Source organism: Helianthus annuus, chromosome 9 (genome assembly GCF_002127325.2).
Source record: "Helianthus annuus cultivar XRQ/B chromosome 9, HanXRQr2.0-SUNRISE, whole genome shotgun sequence".
NCBI classification, from domain to species: domain Eukaryota; kingdom Viridiplantae; phylum Streptophyta; class Magnoliopsida; order Asterales; family Asteraceae; genus Helianthus; species Helianthus annuus.
In genome coordinates this window covers 51,397,546-51,416,877 of record NC_035441.2, presented here as the reverse complement: position 1 = coordinate 51,416,877, position 19,332 = coordinate 51,397,546, and the positions used below count along the sequence as shown (strand labels likewise).

General features: G+C 41.8%; 1 protein-coding gene across 1 annotated transcript in view; it reads left to right on the top strand.

Annotated features, from left to right (window-relative positions):
* Positions 1-408: 408 nt before the first annotated feature.
* Positions 409-19,332, top strand: part of LOC118481887 (putative disease resistance protein RGA3) — a 50,417-nt gene continuing 31,493 nt past the window's right edge. The window contains exon 1 of the mRNA XM_035977209.1: positions 409-913. Coding sequence (XP_035833102.1) covers positions 608-913 — 306 coding nt within the window. The 5' untranslated portion in view covers positions 409-607. The remainder of the gene's footprint in view (positions 914-19,332) is intronic.

Sequence of the window (19,332 nt, the reverse complement as noted above, 5' to 3'; positions counted from 1 at the left end):
TATTTTTCAACTACTGGTTCATAGTTTCGGTAGAGTTCTTTGTTTTGTTAATGTTGGCACATGGTGGAGGTGATGAAAGGTTATGGCATGTAGTGCTGATGGGGGGTTGGTGGTGGCAGTTGGTGGTGACATATTTCATTTTGTTTTCATTTATTAAAATTATTAAAATGGTTGTGTTAAATAAATGGGTGAAAAGACTAACTTGCCCTTTACTTAATGGTTAGAATTAATTGGGTTTGGTTTAAAGGACATAACGTGTAAGATTTGTAAACATTAAATACAAAACTCATCAATTTTAAAAATAAAGGACATTGCTTGAAATTTGGTATAATGACAAACAACAAAACTTGTAATTCACTCTTGTTTTTATATTATAATTATCATCTTCGCTCCAATTTTTTTATTTAGTGGTGGAAACAGAAAAAAACAAATAGTTTCAACCGAGGCAAAGACAAGTTGGTTTATTTTTCTCGGGATAGAATATCTAGAGAAATCAGGCCAGATCAGAAAGTGTAAATTGCAACTAAAACGTTGACCATAACTAGCGCTTCACATCATCACCCAATCCCAATCCCATTCACACCTCTAGAATCTCTCATAACAACCAATGGTTGAGCTTGTGATATCTGCCTTCCTTGGTGTCCTCTTTGAGAAACTGGCTTCTGCAACTGTCAGAAACATTGCTCGCTACAAGGGAGTTGATTCTGAGATCAAGAAATGGCAGAGATGGTTGAAGCAAATCCAATGTGTGCTTTCTGATGCTTCTCACAAGGAGATAACCAACGATTCTGTGAAAGAATGGCTGAAAGATCTCCAGCATCTGGCTTATGACATAAATGACATCCTTGATGCTTTGGCAACCGAAGCTATGCACCGTGAGTTCACCCAAGACTCAGAAGCCTTCACCAGCAAGGTTAGAAAGCTAATTCCAAGCTGTTGCGCAAATTTCTCACAGACAACTAGTACTAATACTACTACTACGATGCATGACAAGTGATGACGGGGGTAGCCCGAGACGATAGAGTAAAGTAATACGGTGTCACACCCCCATTTCCACGTGTCACCGGTGGGCCCGGTGTGGGGTACAGTGACGTAGTTGGCATCGTCATAGACAATCAACACAATATAATAATGCACAGCGGAAGCAGAATAGAAACATTTCAACTTTCAAATAAAGTGTAATAATAAATATCACAGTAGTTGAAATGGATCCACAGGCGGATCAAATAAAAATAGAAATAAATAGTTCAACAGATAAATGTCGTCCGAGTTTGCGAGACTATTGTGGACGCTCTCTAGGAAACAGCCAGCCTATTTCCGTATAGTACCTGCACTTAATCTTTTGGGAAAAATACGTCAGTTTACACTGGTAAATACAAATCGACTGACTCATTTTGAAAATGATTGAAAATTTATTTAAATGCACAAGGCATAAATATTTTTATTAACTTGGGATAATCATATAATATGAACTTGTGAACGAATTACATGCACTTATATCTCTGGTGGCCCGGGATCTACTGTCCGGGCTAGAGATTTAATTGACACACCACATTAAAGAGTTATACACGACGGGTGTACGCCTACACCCCGTGCTCTGGTCGTGGCCATCTCGTAAGAAAATGCCAAGGATATCCGGGACACGGTCAATAACCCCCCAAAGCCTTTAAGTAAGACAAAACTGTTTAAACGAAGTCGCACAAGCTATTCAAGACTGTACACCAATAAGGCGCAGGACTTGTACGCCCGATCAAGCGGTATTTTAAATACCGTACCCCAAGCCCGTATAGGGAAAATAAGTCAAAATGTATTTACCTGAGCAAGTATAAGTCACAAACGATAAGTGTTGGTAGCTTTTACCGGGCTTCCTAATCTGGAACAAAGGTTTATAATTAACCTATTAGATTCCTAACGGCCTTTTATTTAAGCTTAAGCTTTGACCGGTTAGTTTTAGGAGTGATACGGTTTACGCACGATTAAGCGAAAGACCGGATAGAATGTGATTTAGACCCGACAAGTTTGAATACTTGTATAATATGGGTATACTAAATACATTCTGGATTTTGAAGTAAAAACGATATCGTTTGACCCGTTTTGGTCAATTTACGCAAACTTGTTACGTAAACCGAACCGAACGCGGAAAGGGCGATACGGGTAGACCAATGATTCAAATGCAAGTTCCCTGAGATAATATGCTTAAAATATGATATTATATCAGTAAGTTATGTTCTATATTGCCCGGGATAATTTTAAACTCAATTTATGCCTTAGAAGGGCATTTTGGTCATTTAAAAGATAATAAAAGGATAAAATTAGAAATCTGAGTTTCGGGTCTGATTCATACAGTAAATATACTTAATATAACATATTATATCAGTAGGGTATGACCCATATACCAAATTTATCAATTCAAACCAAACTATGCACCGTAGGGGCAATTTAGTAATTTCACAAGGGCTAAAAATACCAAAACTGGAAATCTGAGTTCATATACTTATACTTACTGTTTTTATATGAAAATATGCTAAACACATCAGTAGGTATAAGTCTTATATGTTAAAAACAAGTATAACGCTTTACTATGCGTTAAAACGCTAAAAATACGATTTAAGGGCGTTTTCGGGTTTTCACAATAAATCTGAGATTTTTATATTTCCAGAATACTTAAAATAATTTATTCATCATATAAAATCAGTAGAAAAAGGTTTCGGGTCAAAAGGGTGTGTAAAACTCATTTTATGGCTAAAACGGTCAAAACCGACATAAGCCGAAATGACTAGGTGATCTAGGATCCGTTCAGCCAAAAATTAATTAAAAATCATCAAAATTCCCAGAATATTATAATACGTCAGTTGGTAAAAAGTTTCGTATCAAAACGTGGCCAGAAACGGGTTCTACGCGAAAAGGACCGTTTATGTAAATTTATAATATAGTTTTACGCTAATGGCCATAACTCACAATCTGGACCACCAACTGATCCGAAATTTTCGGTGTAAGTTCATATATTAAAAATAAAGATTTCTATCCTTTCACTTTTCCAAAAATCCCGTTTTAAATCAAAAAGGGCAAAATAGTCAACTTTATGCATAAACCGGAAACATGCATTCGAATAGGCTAAGCATAGACTCAATCAAAGAAAATTCCAGAAAGTTTAACTAAAATAAAAATAGTCAAAAATGCTTTCCAATACAGATCTCGAACATGCATGTACGAATCCGAATCGATAGTCTACGAAATAATCGTTTTATAAGACTTTCGGTTCCGATTCGTGGCTATACTATAGATTGTCGAGTTGATGATGATTAAAACACATTCTTATATGTATTACAAGTTATTTTTAGTGATCAATCAGGTTGCATGTCATCTATATCCTTAATCATGTCATTTTTCACAAGAATCGCTTCTGTTGACTTTTTAGAAATAGGTTTGACTCGACATTTAGCATGCATGTAGTGGGAATCAGGTAGTGCCCTTTAGAGGGTTTGTTTCCCACATAAATACCAATCTATAACAAGTTTCAATTCGAGAAATGACTGAAAGAAATCCGTTAAATCAGAAAGTCAAAGGTTATGAACACCCAGTTTGACTTTTACTAATAATCACAACAAGAATGGATTAAAGAACGAATTGAAGGCTTACAAAGGTCCTAAAGATGTTTAGTGGACACTAGAAGTCGGCCTTGATGATCAGATTTCCTCCAGGAAGCTTGCCTTGAGAGTTCTTGAGAGCTCTTGTGAGAATGTGTTCTTGATCAATTGAAAATGTCCAAGAAAATGATCAATAATCTGATTTAAAGGTACAAATTCGAGGTTCCTGTAGTGGTAGGCATGCATGGCATGTTATTGGGCTAATTGGAGGCAAGTTACAACTGTAATGCACTCAAATTCGGACTCAAATCAACCAAAATACGATTTCTGGTCGCTGGGCAACCCACGCGGCCCGCTTGGGCTTTCCCAGGCGGGTCGCCTGACCCCTGGTTCAGCCAAACAACTTTCACACATTGGCAGCTTTGACCCCTGAACTTGTACGCGATGTTTCGGCTACTTTTCTCGACCCGTAAACCCCAAAACTTGGTTTTTAAGAACCTTAGGACTTTTACCAACATGGTAATGCCCTCGGATAACTTTGCGCTCAACCGAAAAGCCCTGAAATTCGACGTTGACGCTTTTAGTCCCTTAAGTACGGTTTTGGCCATAACTTTCTCATACGTTGACGAAACTTCATGAAATTTTTACCACATATTCTAGTGAGTATATTTTAGCTATACAAAGCTTCGGGTCTGCCAAAAGTTCACTCAGAGGTATAAATTTAACATGTTGACACTTTTGGCCCCTATAGTTTACAATACTTCACTTTTGTGCAATTTCCGCGTCGTATGATCCATGAACCATCCGTTAAAGGTTATAAACATTATGTGGGGTTATCATAGAGCCTATTTATCCATTGTTGACACTTTGGACCCTTACGTTCCATAGTTTTCACTGTTTATCACTTTTAGTCCCTCTAAAGTATGTTTTCACATAACGGAACCTTATGACACGTGTCAAGACATTATTGGACGAAATTTTTCGAGGTGTTACATCCTCACCCCCTTAAAAGAAATCTCGACCCCGAGATTTATTCAAACAAATGGGGATATTTATCTTTCATCGTGGATTCCACTTCCCACGTGTATTCGGGACCTCTACGGGCATCCCATTTGACCTTTACAATAGGCACGTGCTTCCTTCGAAGTTTCTTTACCTGTCGATCCTCAATCGACAAAGGTTTTTCAATAAACTTTAGACTTTCGTCTATGTGTATATCTGTATGCGGTATAACCAGTGAATCGTCAGCGAAACACTTCTTCAAATTACAGATGTGAAACACATTATGAATGGCACTAAGCTCTTCAGGCAAGTTTAACTTGTAAGCGACTGCCCCGACACGTTCGATTATCTCGAAAGGTCCTATGTATCTCGGGCTTAGCTTGCCTTTCTTTCCAAATCTCATTACACCTTTCCAAGGTGATACTTTAAGCAACACTTTTTCACCCACATCAAAGTGAAAATCTTTGCGCTTAGGATCCGCATAACTTTTCTGCCTATCCCTGGCAGCTTTCAAACGATCACGGATCTGAACGATCTTGTCTGTCGTCTCAAAGACGATATCTGGTCCAGACAACTGGACATCTCCAACTTCTGCCCAACAAATGGGCGATCTACACTTTCTACCGTATAGGGCCTCAAAAGGCGCAGCCTTTATGCTGGAATGGTAGCTATTGTTGTAGGAGAATTCAATCAGTGGTAAGTTCTTATCCCAACTACCACCTAAGTCGATCGCACATGCTCGAAGCATGTCTTCCAAAGTCTGAATAGTACGCTCACTCTGACCATCGGTCTGAGGATGGTAAGCCGTACTAAAATTCAAACGAGTGCCCAACGATTGTTGGAAACTCTTCCAAAAATGCGACGTATATCTAGTATCTCTATCAGAGATAATAGATATAGGTATACCATGTAGCGCTACTATCTTATCGACGTATAATTGTGCTAACATATCTGAGCTATACGTCTCCTTGATGGGTAGAAAATGAGCTGACTTAGTCAGTCTGTCTACTATGACCCATATGGTATCATTTCCCTTTTTCGTTTTCGGCAACTTGGTGATAAAATCCATTGTCACCATTTCCCATTTCCATTTGGGAATTTCAGGCTGTTGAAGCAAACCTGACGGCTTCTGATGCTCAGCCTTGACTTGCGCACAAGTCAAACATTTGGCCACATACTCGGCCACGGACTTTTTCAAACCAATCCACCAGTAGTTTGATTTCAAATCCTGGTACATCTTATCTGCTCCAGGATGAACGGAATATTTAGAGTTGTGGGCTTCCTGGAGGATAACATCCCGAAGTCCTCCATATACTGGAACCCATATTCGTCCGTTTAGGCGTAGCATTCCATCTTTGTCGTGGGATAACTGCTCCTCAGTTACTCCCAACTTTTCTGCAGGATAGTTAGCTTCCAGCACAGCTTCCTTCTGTGCAGCTAACACCCTTTCATTCAGACTATTCCTTATCTCAATGCGCTTGGCATTGATTCTAATTGGCTTCACCCTTTCCTTTCTACTTAAGGCGTCGGCAACCACATTTGCCTTGCCTGGATGGTATCGTATCTCGCAATCATAATCATTTAGAGTTTCCATCCATCGCCTTTGACGCATGTTCAATTCCTTCTGATTGAACAAGTGCTGAAGACTCTTGTGATCCGAATAAATGATACACTTGGTTCCATACAAGTAATGTCTCCATAGCTTCAATGCAAATACAACCGCACCCAATTCCAAATCGTGGGTGGTGTAGTTCTTCTCGTGCACCTTTAGTTGTCGAGAAGCGTAGGCAATGACTTTGCCTTTCTGCATGAGTACACAACCCATGCCAGTATGTGATGCATCACAATACACCACAAATTCATCTATACCATCGGGCAATGTCAATACTGGCGCATTGCTCAGCTTCTGCTTCAGAATGTCAAAGGATTCCTGCTGCTTAGGGCCCCAATCAAACTTAATCTTCTTACGGGTTAATGAGGTTAGGGGCGCAGCAATCCTTGAGAAGTTCTCGATGAATCTCCTATAATATCCTGCCAATCCGAGGAAACTACGAATCTCGGTAGGAGTCTTCGGCTCCTGCCAGTTCATGACTGCTTCTACTTTAGCGGGATCTACTTGGATACCACGCTCACTTACAACATGTCCAAGGAACTGGACTTCTCGAAGCCAAAATTCACACTTCGAGAATTTGGCATAAAGCTTCTCTTGATTCAAAAGTTTGAGAATACAACGAAGGTGTTTCTCATGATCAGCTTGGCTCTTCGAGTAGATAAGAATGTCATCAATAAAGACGATGACGAACTTATCTAAATAAGGTTTGCAGACGCGATTCATGAGATCCATGAACGCGGCTGGTGCGTTAGTGAGTCCAAACGGCATCACTAGGAACTCGTAATGTCCATAACGAGTCCTAAACGCGGTCTTGTGTACGTCTTCATCCTTGACCTTCAATTGATGATAACCTGACCTCAGGTCAATCTTGGAGAAGTAACTTGCTCCTTGCAATTGGTCGAACAGATCGTCGATCCTGGGTAACGGATACCGATTCTTGATAGTGACCTTATTAAGCTCACGGTAATCGATGCACAGACGCATCGAACCATCCTTCTTCTTAACGAACAAGATTGGCGCTCCCCAAGGAGACGAGCTAGGTCTAATAAAACCTTTGGCTAAAAGCTCATCCAACTGCGTCCTTAACTCCTTCATCTCCGTTGGTGCCAATCGGTATGGTGCTCTTGCTACAGGTGCTGCACCTGGTATGATATCTATCCGAAACTCTACTTGCCTATCCGGTGGCAACCCGGGTAGCTCTTCAGGAAATACTTCAGGATATTCCGAGATAACAGGAATATCTTCAATCTTCGGCTTCGGCTCATCTATGGTAACTTGTGCCATATAAATGACACATCCCTTTTGCATGCATCTGGATGCTTTGAGCATGGACACTTGCTCCGGCAATCCATGCTGGGTATCTCCTTGAATAGTAAGTGACTCACCAGACGGAGTCTTAACTATTACTTGCTTTCTATTGCACAGAATCTGGGCTTGGTTACTCGACAACCAATCCATGCCTATCACTATGTCGAATCCAGCTAACTTAAAGGGAAGCAAGGATAACGGGAAAGAATGATTCCTAATGGATATAACACATCCATCTAGAACAGTCGAGGCGGTTTCTAAGGTTCCATCGGCTAATTCCACCTCATATTTCACACTTAAGGTTTTAACAGGAAGGTTCAACAGTTTACAAAACTTATCATCTACAAACGACTTATCAGCCCCCGAATCAAACAAGACTCTAGCAAAAACATCGTTTACAAGAAACGTACCGGTAATGACGTTATCGTCAAGGACTGCTTCCTTTGCGTCCATTTTGAAGACTCTCGCATTAGTCTTCTTCCCTTCATCAGCCTTCTTTGCAAACTTTGGACAGTTGGGCCGAATGTGCCCTTTCTCGTTGCAACCAAAACACGTTGCATCCTTCATCTTCTTGCAATCCACAGCCTTATGATCTGTGGACTTGCAGATCCCACAACGTTTCTCGAAAGACTGGGATTTCGTTTCCAACCGACACCTCCCAAAGTGGTGCCTCCTGCAGATCTTGCATCTGGGTTTCTCACCCGACTGATGATCATTTTTCCTAGACCCCGACCCTTTCCTGTGGTTGTTGTTCCCTCTATGTCGCTTTTCAGATCTTCGTGAGGTGTCATCCTCACGTTTCCGTTTGTTCTCCTCAGAGCTCTTCATAGCTCTCAATCTAACCACGTCTTGAGTGAGGGAGAGGGATAGATCTGCTACGGATCTAAATGTAGTAGGTCTTGAAGCTTTGACGCTGGCTTTAATCTCCGGTGCCAGACCCCCAATGAATCGAGCAATCCTACGCGGCTCCGGGGTCACCAAGTAAGGCACTAAACGAGACAGCGTGTTGAACGTAGTAAGATACGCTTGACAATCGAGGTTCTTCATGACTAAGGATACAAAATCCGATTCAATTCGCTCGACCTCGTGCTGCGGACAGAAGTTCTCTTTAATCAGGGCCACAAACTGTTCCCATGACAAACCGTACAGTGTGGCCTTACCGGCAGCTTGTAGGAGTGACCTCCACCATGCTAACGCATCTCCTTTGAATGATTGGGACACGTACTTCACGACGTCCCTATCAGCACACCCGCTGATATCAACTACAGTGTCCATCTCGTCAATCCACGTCATGCAGTCGACAACTCCTTTTTCCCCAGTGAAATCTCTGGACTTGCAAGATACAAAATACTTGTACGTACAGGACCTGCTGTACGTGTCATGTTTCAGCTTAATCTCTTGCTTTGGGACGCTGCTGTGGTTGGAGGAATGATTATCATCCTCAGCTTTCTTCGGCTCACTCTTTTTAGATGGAGGCTTACTATGAGCCCCAGAATGAGTCTTAGCCTTGACATGCGTCACTGAGCGGGTTCTACTCTGAGTACCACTAGATTCTTTGAACTGCCTATCCATAGCCTTGGCGACAGCATTATCTATCAGTGCTTGCAATTCTGCACCGGTAACGTGAATCTTTGCATTATCTGAGCGTTCCCCAGAATGACTGTTGGTTTCTTCCGATTTGGCCATCGTAGCTTTAAGCTACAATAAAGGACAAGGTCTTATTTAGAACCTAACAGTATTATCGTCCTAGACGATTTATTAACCATGGTATCAAAAACCTTAGCAGTTAATTTAATAATTTCATTCAGGCTCTTATTAGCAATCAAGGAATGAAAATATATATATTGGCACCATAGGCCTAGTCACAAGGACAATCACTAAATTATAAATTTAGATTTTTATAGGATTATAAATTGTATAATTAAACAAATAATCCTTTACTAGACAGAGAGTCATAAACCACAACTGTCATTATATAACATAGTTATAACCCGTAGGTATCAAGTCATAAACAGACTTGTGTACAGATATAATCTGTAGATATTTCTTCACTAGGCAGGGAGTCATAGACCACAACTGCCACTATATGACATAGTCATAACCCGTAGGTATCAAGTCATTAATAGACTTGTATACAGATATAATCTGTAGATAATTCTTCACTAGGCAGGGAGTCATAGACCACAACTGCCACTATATGACATAGTCATAACCCGTAGGTATCAAGTCATTAATAGACTTGTATACAGATAAAATCTGTAGGTAACAAAAAAAAATGTGGCTTGTGTGATTTTACAGATCACGCTTGGCCAGGAATGTTAACATGTTCTCAGATGTTAACAGAGAGTTGAATCTTTTCAACCAGGTTTTACCATCAGGGCCAGGCCTGTTAATAAGGCATTCAGGCTAGGTTATACCTTACTAAGATTCTTATAAAATGGCAATTCAAATAAAAATTGATATTTTCCATTATTTTAATATTATTCATGCATATAAATAAAATGATAAATTCAAATTAACCATTTAAATTTCCAATAAAATACCAGTACATATTTGCCCTAAACGGGACTTGAAATAACATGGATAACATGAATAACAGGCCCGCGCAAGGGCTAGACAAGTACATCAATAACAAAATAAAATAAAACAAACCCACGCAGGGGTTAACAGGATAACATACCCGCGCAGGGGTAGAATAAGATAGATATACCCACGCAGGGGTAGAGTACTGGAATAAATGTCCACGCAGGGACATGAGTACATGAAATGATAATCGAAGGATTCAACGATCCTTCTTGCTCTTACCCTTGAGCAAATCAAATACCTTCTGGAACATGCCACGGTTGTGACGGCGATCATTTTGCATCTCCCGTCGCATGCTATCTATCCCATGCAGGATCTCCTGAACCTGCGGCGGCGACATCATAGGCGCCGGTGGTGGTGGCTGGTAGTACTGCGGCTGCGGCGGCTGGTAAGGCTGCGGCTGCGGTGGCTGTTGGTAACCCGGAGGGTAACCAAAAGTAGACTGCCCAGCAGTCCAAGTGTCTCCCAATGGATCACTGGGTGGGAGTGAGCTGTAGTTCACAGCTTGCCAATAAGGGTCTCCCGTGTAATCATAACCCTGAGGGAATACATGCTCAAACGGGTTGAACTGAGCGGCACTAGCATAAGCCGGAATCGGCTCTCCAAAATTCTGCGGCGGCAGAGGCGGGATCGGAACAGAAGTAACCTCCGATACGGGATGCTGAGACTCCCCTGTCTCAGACTCCCCGGGTAGAGACGTGTAGCGGCTGCTACTAACACGTGGAGGGGTGCTTATGCGAATCCCTCCGCGCGTAGACATGCGCGCATTCCTCCTTGGCCTCTGAGGTGGAGGAGGTAAAACTGGCGGCGGCGGTGGTGACGGAGTGATCACGTCACGCCACAGGGCCTCAGATAGGTCCTGCGGTAGAGGCGGCTGCTGCTGGAGCTGCTGATGCTGCGAGTGGTGCTGCGAGTGCACCGGCGAACCATGGAGTGATTGGAGCATCGGAGTACCATGGAGTGATTGAAGCATCGGAGAGTTGTGGCTAGGGGTGAAGTACCAATCATGCTGCTTAAACCTCTCCTGAAAGCTGTCCCCACCATTATAGGGTGATCCCCTAAATGGCGACCCATCCGGTATCTCAATCGGATGGTTAGGCGTACCTGATGGAGGTAGCGAGGGGTCCGAATCCTCGTCGACGTCCATCTCGTGACCACCAGAAAAGTGGTCCTCCTGTCCAAGTGGGTTATGGCCCACTGGCTCCTCCACATAAGCATTAGGGTTATACAAACCCTGGTAGGCTGGCGCTGGATACTGGTGCGGTGACTGCTGTAAAGGTATGTAGGATCCATGCGAACCATGGGGCCCATTCTCCGAGTGGGGCCCAAACGAGTGGGGTAAAGACGGTGAAGTGCTGGCGGACACCGAGTGTCTAGCAGGCTCGGCGAAAGACCTCCAAAAGTCGTTGGCGGCTGTGTTGTGCGTGGCGGATGGAGCTCGCCTATGTGAGGGCCCTGCCTCATGGTCATGGGATGTAGCAAATCCTCCTCGACCTCTCATTCTTGGCGGCATAGTGATCCTGTCAAAAGTCAAACAAGTTGCACAACAAAATATATAAGATAATGCAATAATAATTAAAAAATAAATTAAACGAAAAGTTGAACGTTCCTAAGTTCTTTGTCTAGACTCGAAAATCGAGGAATGTGCAATTGTGTAACTGAGATTAAACACAAAAGACTAGTGTTTAATTCACTCAGCGTTGGCTCTGATACCAACCTGTCACACCCCCATTTCCACGTGTCACCGGTGGGCCCGGTGTGGGGTACAGTGACGTAGTTGGCATCGTCATAGACAATCAACACAATATAATAATGCACAGCGGAAGCAGAATAGAAACATTTCAACTTTCAAATAAAGTGTAATAATAAATATCACAGTAGTTGAAATGGATCCACAGGCGGATCAAATAAAAATAGAAATAAATAGTTCAACAGATAAATGTCGTCCGAGTTTGCGAGACTATTGTGGACGCTCTCTAGGAAACAGCCAGCCTATTTCCGTATAGTACCTGCACTTAATCTTTTGGGAAAAATACGTCAGTTTACACTGGTAAATACAAATCGACTGACTCATTTTGAAAATGATTGAAAATTTATTTAAATGCACAAGGCATAAATATTTTTATTAACTTGGGATAATCATATAATATGAACTTGTGAACGAATTACATGCACTTATATCTCTGGTGGCCCGGGATCTACTGTCCGGGCTAGAGATTTAATTGACACACCACATTAAAGAGTTATACACGACGGGTGTACGCCTACACCCCGTGCTCTGGTCGTGGCCATCTCGTAAGAAAATGCCAAGGATATCCGGGACACGGTCAATAACCCCCCAAAGCCTTTAAGTAAGACAAAACTGTTTAAACGAAGTCGCACAAGCTATTCAAGACTGTACACCAATAAGGCGCAGGACTTGTACGCCCGATCAAGCGGTATTTTAAATACCGTACCCCAAGCCCGTATAGGGAAAATAAGTCAAAATGTATTTACCTGAGCAAGTATAAGTCACAAACGATAAGTGTTGGTAGCTTTTACCGGGCTTCCTAATCTGGAACAAAGGTTTATAATTAACCTATTAGATTCCTAACGGCCTTTTATTTAAGCTTAAGCTTTGACCGGTTAGTTTTAGGAGTGATACGGTTTACGCACGATTAAGCGAAAGACCGGATAGAATGTGATTTAGACCCGACAAGTTTGAATACTTGTATAATATGGGTATACTAAATACATTCTGGATTTTGAAGTAAAAACGATATCGTTTGACCCGTTTTGGTCAATTTACGCAAACTAGTTACGTAAACCGAACCGAACGCGGAAAGGGCGATACGGGTAGACCAATTATTCAAATGCAAGTTCCCTGAGATAATATGCTTAAAATATGATATTATATCAGTAAGTTATGTTCTATATTGCCCGGGATAATTTTAAACTCAATTTATGCCTTAGAAGGGCATTTTGGTCATTTAAAAGATAATAAAAGGATAAAATTAGAAATCTGAGTTTCGGGTCTGATTCATACAGTAAATATACTTAATATAACATATTATATCAGTAGGGTATGACCCATATACCAAATTTATCAATTCAAACCAAACTATGCACCGTAGGGGCAATTTAGTAATTTCACAAGGGCTAAAAATGCCAAAACTGGAAATCTGAGTTCATATACTTATACTTACTGTTTTTATATGAAAATATGCTAAACACATCAGTAGGTATAAGTCTTATATGTTAAAAACAAGTATAACGCTTTACTATGCGTTAAAACGCTAAAAATACGATTTAAGGGCGTTTTCGGGTTTTCACAATAAATCTGAGATTTTTATATTTCCAGAATACTTAAAATAATTTATTCATCATATAAAATCAGTAGAAAAAGGTTTCGGGTCAAAAGGGTGTGTAAAACTCATTTTATGGCTAAAACGGTCAAAACCGACATAAGCCGAAATGACTAGGTGATCTAGGATCCGTTCAGCCAAAAATTAATTAAAAATCATCAAAATTCCCAGAATATTATAATACGTCAGTTGGTAAAAAGTTTCGTATCAAAACGTGGCCAGAAACGGGTTCTACGCGAAAAGGACCGTTTATGTAAATTTATAATATAGTTTTACGCTAATGGCCATAACTCACAATCTGGACCACCAACTGATCCGAAATTTTCGGTGTAAGTTCATATATTAAAAATAAAGATTTCTATCCTTTCACTTTTCCAAAAATCCCGTTTTAAATCAAAAAGGGCAAAATAGTCAACTTTATGCATAAACCGGAAACATGCATTCGAATAGGCTAAGCATAGACTCAATCAAAGAAAATTCCAGAAAGTTTAACTAAAATAAAAATAGTCAAAAATGCTTTCCAATACAGATCTCGAACATGCATGTACGAATCCGAATCGATAGTCTACGAAATAATCGTTTTATAAGACTTTCGGTTCCGATTCGTGGCTATACTATAGATTGTCGAGTTGATGATGATTAAAACACATTCTTATATGTATTACAAGTTATTTTTAGTGATCAATCAGGTTGCATGTCATCTATATCCTTAATCATGTCATTTTTCACAAGAATCGCTTCTGTTGACTTTTTAGAAATAGGTTTGACTCGACATTTAGCATGCATGTAGTGGGAATCAGGTAGTGCCCTTTAGAGGGTTTGTTTCCCACATAAATACCAATCTATAACAAGTTTCAATTCGAGAAATGACTGAAAGAAATCCGTTAAATCAGAAAGTCAAAGGTTATGAACACCCAGTTTGACTTTTACTAATAATCACAACAAGAATGGATTAAAGAACGAATTGAAGGCTTACAAAGGTCCTAAAGATGTTTAGTGGACACTAGAAGTCGGCCTTGATGATCAGATTTCCTCCAGGAAGCTTGCCTTGAGAGTTCTTGAGAGCTCTTGTGAGAATGTGTTCTTGATCAATTGAAAATGTCCAAGAAAATGATCAATAATCTGATTTAAAGGTACAAATTCGAGGTTCCTGTAGTGGTAGGCATGCATGGCATGTTATTGGGCTAATTGGAGGCAAGTTACAACTGTAATGCACTCAAATTCGGACTCAAATCAACCAAAATACGATTTCTGGTCGCTGGGCAACCCACGCGGCCCGCTTGGGCTTTCCCAGGCGGGTCGCCTGACCCCTGGTTCAGCCAAACAACTTTCACACATTGGCAGCTTTGACCCCTGAACTTGTACGCGATGTTTCGGCTACTTTTCTCGACCCGTAAACCCCAAAACTTGGTTTTTAAGAACCTTAGGACTTTTACCAACATGGTAATGCCCTCGGATAACTTTGCGCTCAACCGAAAAGCCCTGAAATTCGACGTTGACGCTTTTAGTCCCTTAAGTACGGTTTTGGCCATAACTTTCTCATACGTTGACGAAACTTCATGAAATTTTTACCACATATTCTAGTGAGTATATTTTAGCTATACAAAGCTTCGGGTCTGCCAAAAGTTCACTCAGAGGTATAAATTTAACATGTTGACACTTTTGGCCCCTATAGTTTACAATACTTCACTTTTGTGCAATTTCCGCGTCGTATGATCCATGAACCATCCGTTAAAGGTTATAAACATTATGTGGGGTTATCATAGAGCCTATTTATCCATTGTTGACACTTTGGACCCTTACGTTCCATAGTTTTCACTGTTTATCACTTTTAGTCCCTCTAAAGTATGTTTTCACATAACGGAACCTTATGACACGTGTCAAGACATTATTGGACGAAATTTTTCGAGGTGTTACATACGGGAACAGTAAACAAGTCACATCCCCAAACAGTCTGACCAACCACAGCCGTAAAAGCAATGCAGGTCCACAGAGTACATGCTATTATCCAGGGGTCAAAAGGCTTCAACCCCCGAAAGGGTAAGCCCCTCGCTGCAAGCTAGTTCACTAGTCAAATGAATACTTCTTTGGGAGATGTCTTCTCCTATATAAGTGACACTTCATTTATCAAGAGAGGACATTCCGATCAGATTTGCTTCCTCAAACTCTGGTCCTTCACATCGTACACTTGCTTCACTCAAGTGTCTCTCACTCACATTCAAATTACACTTATTCTTTTTGTTCCTCAATCCTTTTCTGAACAACACTTCAGAATTGGATCTTCAAACAAGAAAAATAAACTAGTGAACCTCCTTCCACGTCTTGCAAACGTGGGGGGACCCCACGACCTACGTTAGGCAAGGTTAAACCCTTTAACCCTTCTGCCTAACCACCCTTGCTACTATCTTTGGTCTATTATTTGTTGTCTCAACGAGTTGGCGCCCACCGTGGGGCTACGCCGCTATTTCTCCTAAAAAAGACCTAGTAGTGTAGCTCTTCTCTCTTAAAGTTGCCATGTCCGAAAGTGGATCCCCGGGTGAAGTGAACCAGGTACCGAACACTTCAACTCCGGGTAGCAGCCAAGCTCATGTGGCTATTCCCACCTCTTTTTCAACTCCGGGGAGCACACCCGAGTTTCTCACCTTTAACACTCCAACTCCTTCTAGATCCGGAGTTCCTTCCCCCAACGTTGGTGTCACTGACACCCCCACACGTATTGAACTTACCCCCGAGGGAGTTGCTAATAATTTTATTGAGTTGAGGACTCTCCTCAACCAGTATGTGAACAAAGAAAAGGACAAGGGAGTGAGGATTCGTCTAGACTATGATGAACTTGAACCAACACTGTCTCCCAGACCTCCCATTCCACCTTTTACAACCAGGAATGAAGCTGGCCCCAGTAATCCTCCAAACCCCGTTGCATATTTGTTTACCATGACAAATCCTACAACATATCCCCTCTTTTCGTCTCAACCAGTTACAAGTGGTGCTCCTCTGGGCCATGAGCTGACTTTAGATCAGCTCCTACATTCCCAATATCAAGCTTTCCAGCCTCTACCGCCAATTCATGGGAACAAGCCCTGTCTGTGCTTCCATTGGCACGAAGTGCGGTAATGAGCGCCCCTCTTGGAGTTAGCTGCCCAATCACATCTGGAAGCCTCCAAGGTTTCAACCCTATGTCCCAGATGATGACCCAGATGATGGCCAGTTTCCCGTGGCAACACTTCATCAATCATGTGCTAGCCACTCAAGGGAACAACAATGGTAATAATAATATGGGTACAAGGGTCGAAGAAGACTTGGCCAAACCCTACAAGCCAAGTAACCTTTCATGCTTCTCACAGCAAATAGCCGATTATGATTTTCAAACAAAGATCAAGATGCCGTCCCACATCAGAACGTATGATGGGTCTGAGGACCCAGAGGACCATCTTCAGATCTTTATCGGTGCAGCAAGGATAGAGAAATGGTCAAACGCTGAATGTTGTCTAATGTTCATGCAAACCCTTATCGGATCTGCCAGGATCTGGTTCAACGATTTACCTGCTCGAAGCATTCGAAGCTTTGACGACCTTAGCAAGGGTTTTTTGGCCAACTTCTCTCAGCAGAGACGATATGTCAAAGATGCAACAGTCATTTTTCAAATAAAACAACGTGACAATGAAAGTCTTCGTGAATTTATTGAATGATACAAAAAGGAAGGTCTAACCTATGTAGGGGCAGATGAAAAATTGAGGGTAGCCGGTTTCATGAACGCTATCACTTCGAAATACCTCATAAGAGATTTCAACAAGTCCCTGCCTAAGACCTTGGAAGAAGCCCTTGAAAGGGCAGAAGCCCACATTCGAGGAGAGGAGGCGGTCGACATCAAAGAACAAAGGAAAAGAGGGTCTAGCTGGCGAAGTAATAGCCCAGTCAGAAAAAGAGGGAATTACAACTCCTATGACAGACGACAAAAGGGTTCAGACCATCGAAGGTCTGAAGGCCGGAACCCTCTAAACAGGGAGAAAGGCATTAGCTTCACACCTCTCACAAAGACTCCTCAAGAAATCCTTGCAACAGAAGAAGTTAAGCAGAACTTTAGGCCCCCTAGGCCTCTCCCCAAAAGCAGAAAAAATGAGAACTCCACACAGTTCTGCGAGTTTCATGAAGAAAAGGGTCACCACACCAACGATTGCTTCCAGCTCAAAAAAAGAATTGAAGAGGCTGTTAAGTCAGGAGAACTCGCCCATTTGGTAAAAGGGGTTTGAGACAAAATGGCTGAAGGCAAGGGAAAGGAAGTCAATATGGTGAACTCTGATGAAAAGGTTCCTCATAAAAGGCAGTGGTTGGAAGCTTGGGAGCTTCAATGTGTTTGCTTTCCCCCAACAGAAAAAGGCCCTCTTTCAAGCCCTCTCGTCGTGGAAGCTACCATTGGAACATTGGAAACACATAGGGCATACATAGACACTGGGGCGGCCACTGAAATCATGTTCGAAAAGTTCTTCAACCGCTTGAGTAATGAAGAACGTTCAAGGCTTCAACCCTCTGGAACCTCCATAAAAGGCATTGCTGATATACCCCTTAAGCCTTTAGGGCAACTGACGCTGGATGTTTGTTTCAGTGAAGGTCAGAAGAAAAGAATCCAGCCACTCACCTTTGTGGTTATCAACATACCTTCAAACTATGATGTGATCATAGGAAGACTGGGGCAATGTGCCTTCTTCATAGCCGTGTCTGTTGGTCATGGCACGGTAAATTCCCAACCGATAGGGGGATAGCAACCCTTCAACCCTCTCAAGAGGCCTACATGGTTGAAGGCGAAAGTCACAGAAGCGAAGAAGACAAGCAAAGGCTTATCATAAATCCTAAGTACCCTGAACAAAGAATAAGGGTCAACCCAAGCCTTTCACCAGAAACTCTCTCTTATTTGGAAAAGTTGTTGACACATTACAGCGATATCTTCGCTTGGTGTCCGGAAGATATGACAGGAATCCCTCGAAGTATTGCTGAACATGAGTGAAGAATACCACCCGATGTCAAACCTGTGGTCCAAAAGAAAAGAAGCTTAGCACCAGAAAGAAGCCTGGCTGCTTGTCAGGAGGTTGAGAAGCTCGTATCTGCTGACATTCTCCGAGAAGTCAAGTACCAATCATGGGTTGCAAACCCGGTTATGGTCAAGAAACCAGACAACTCTTGGAGAATGTGCATAGACTTCAAAGATCTCAACAAAGCTTGTCCTAAGGACTGCTATCCACTACCAGAAATTGACCTCAAGGTCGACTCGCTCACCGGTTACTCTTTCAAATGCTTTCTCGATGCTTACAAAAGGTATCATCAAATACTCATGAAAGAGGAAGACGGAGAAAAGACGGCGTTCCACACTGATAAAGGAATCTTCTGTTACAAGAAGATGCCCTTCGGACTAAAGAACGTCGGAGCAACCTACCAACGCTTGGTGGACAAGGCTTTTGCAGGTCAAATTTGCAAAAACATGGAAGCCTATGTCGACGACTTGGTGATCAAAAGCAAGATGGAGTATCAAATGCTTGATGACATCCAAGAAACTTTCAAAAATCTCAGAAAGGTTAACATGAAGCTTAACCCTGAAAAATGCTCATTTGGATTCGAAGAAGGAAAATTCCTGGGTCACATCATCGGAAAACAAAGCATCAAGGCCAACCCAAACAAAGTAAAAGCTGTCCTCGAAGCCAAGCCACCAAAAACCAAAAAAGAGGCTGAAAGCTTAAACGGGAAACTTGCTGCCTTGAAGCGTTTCACTTCCAAGCTGGCTGAAAGGTCCCTACCCTTCTACAAAACACTTAAAAATTGTTCTGATAAGAAGGATTTCAAGTGGACTGATGAGGCTGCGGAAGCCTTCAACCAGATGAAACAACACCTGGCTTCCTTGCCAGAC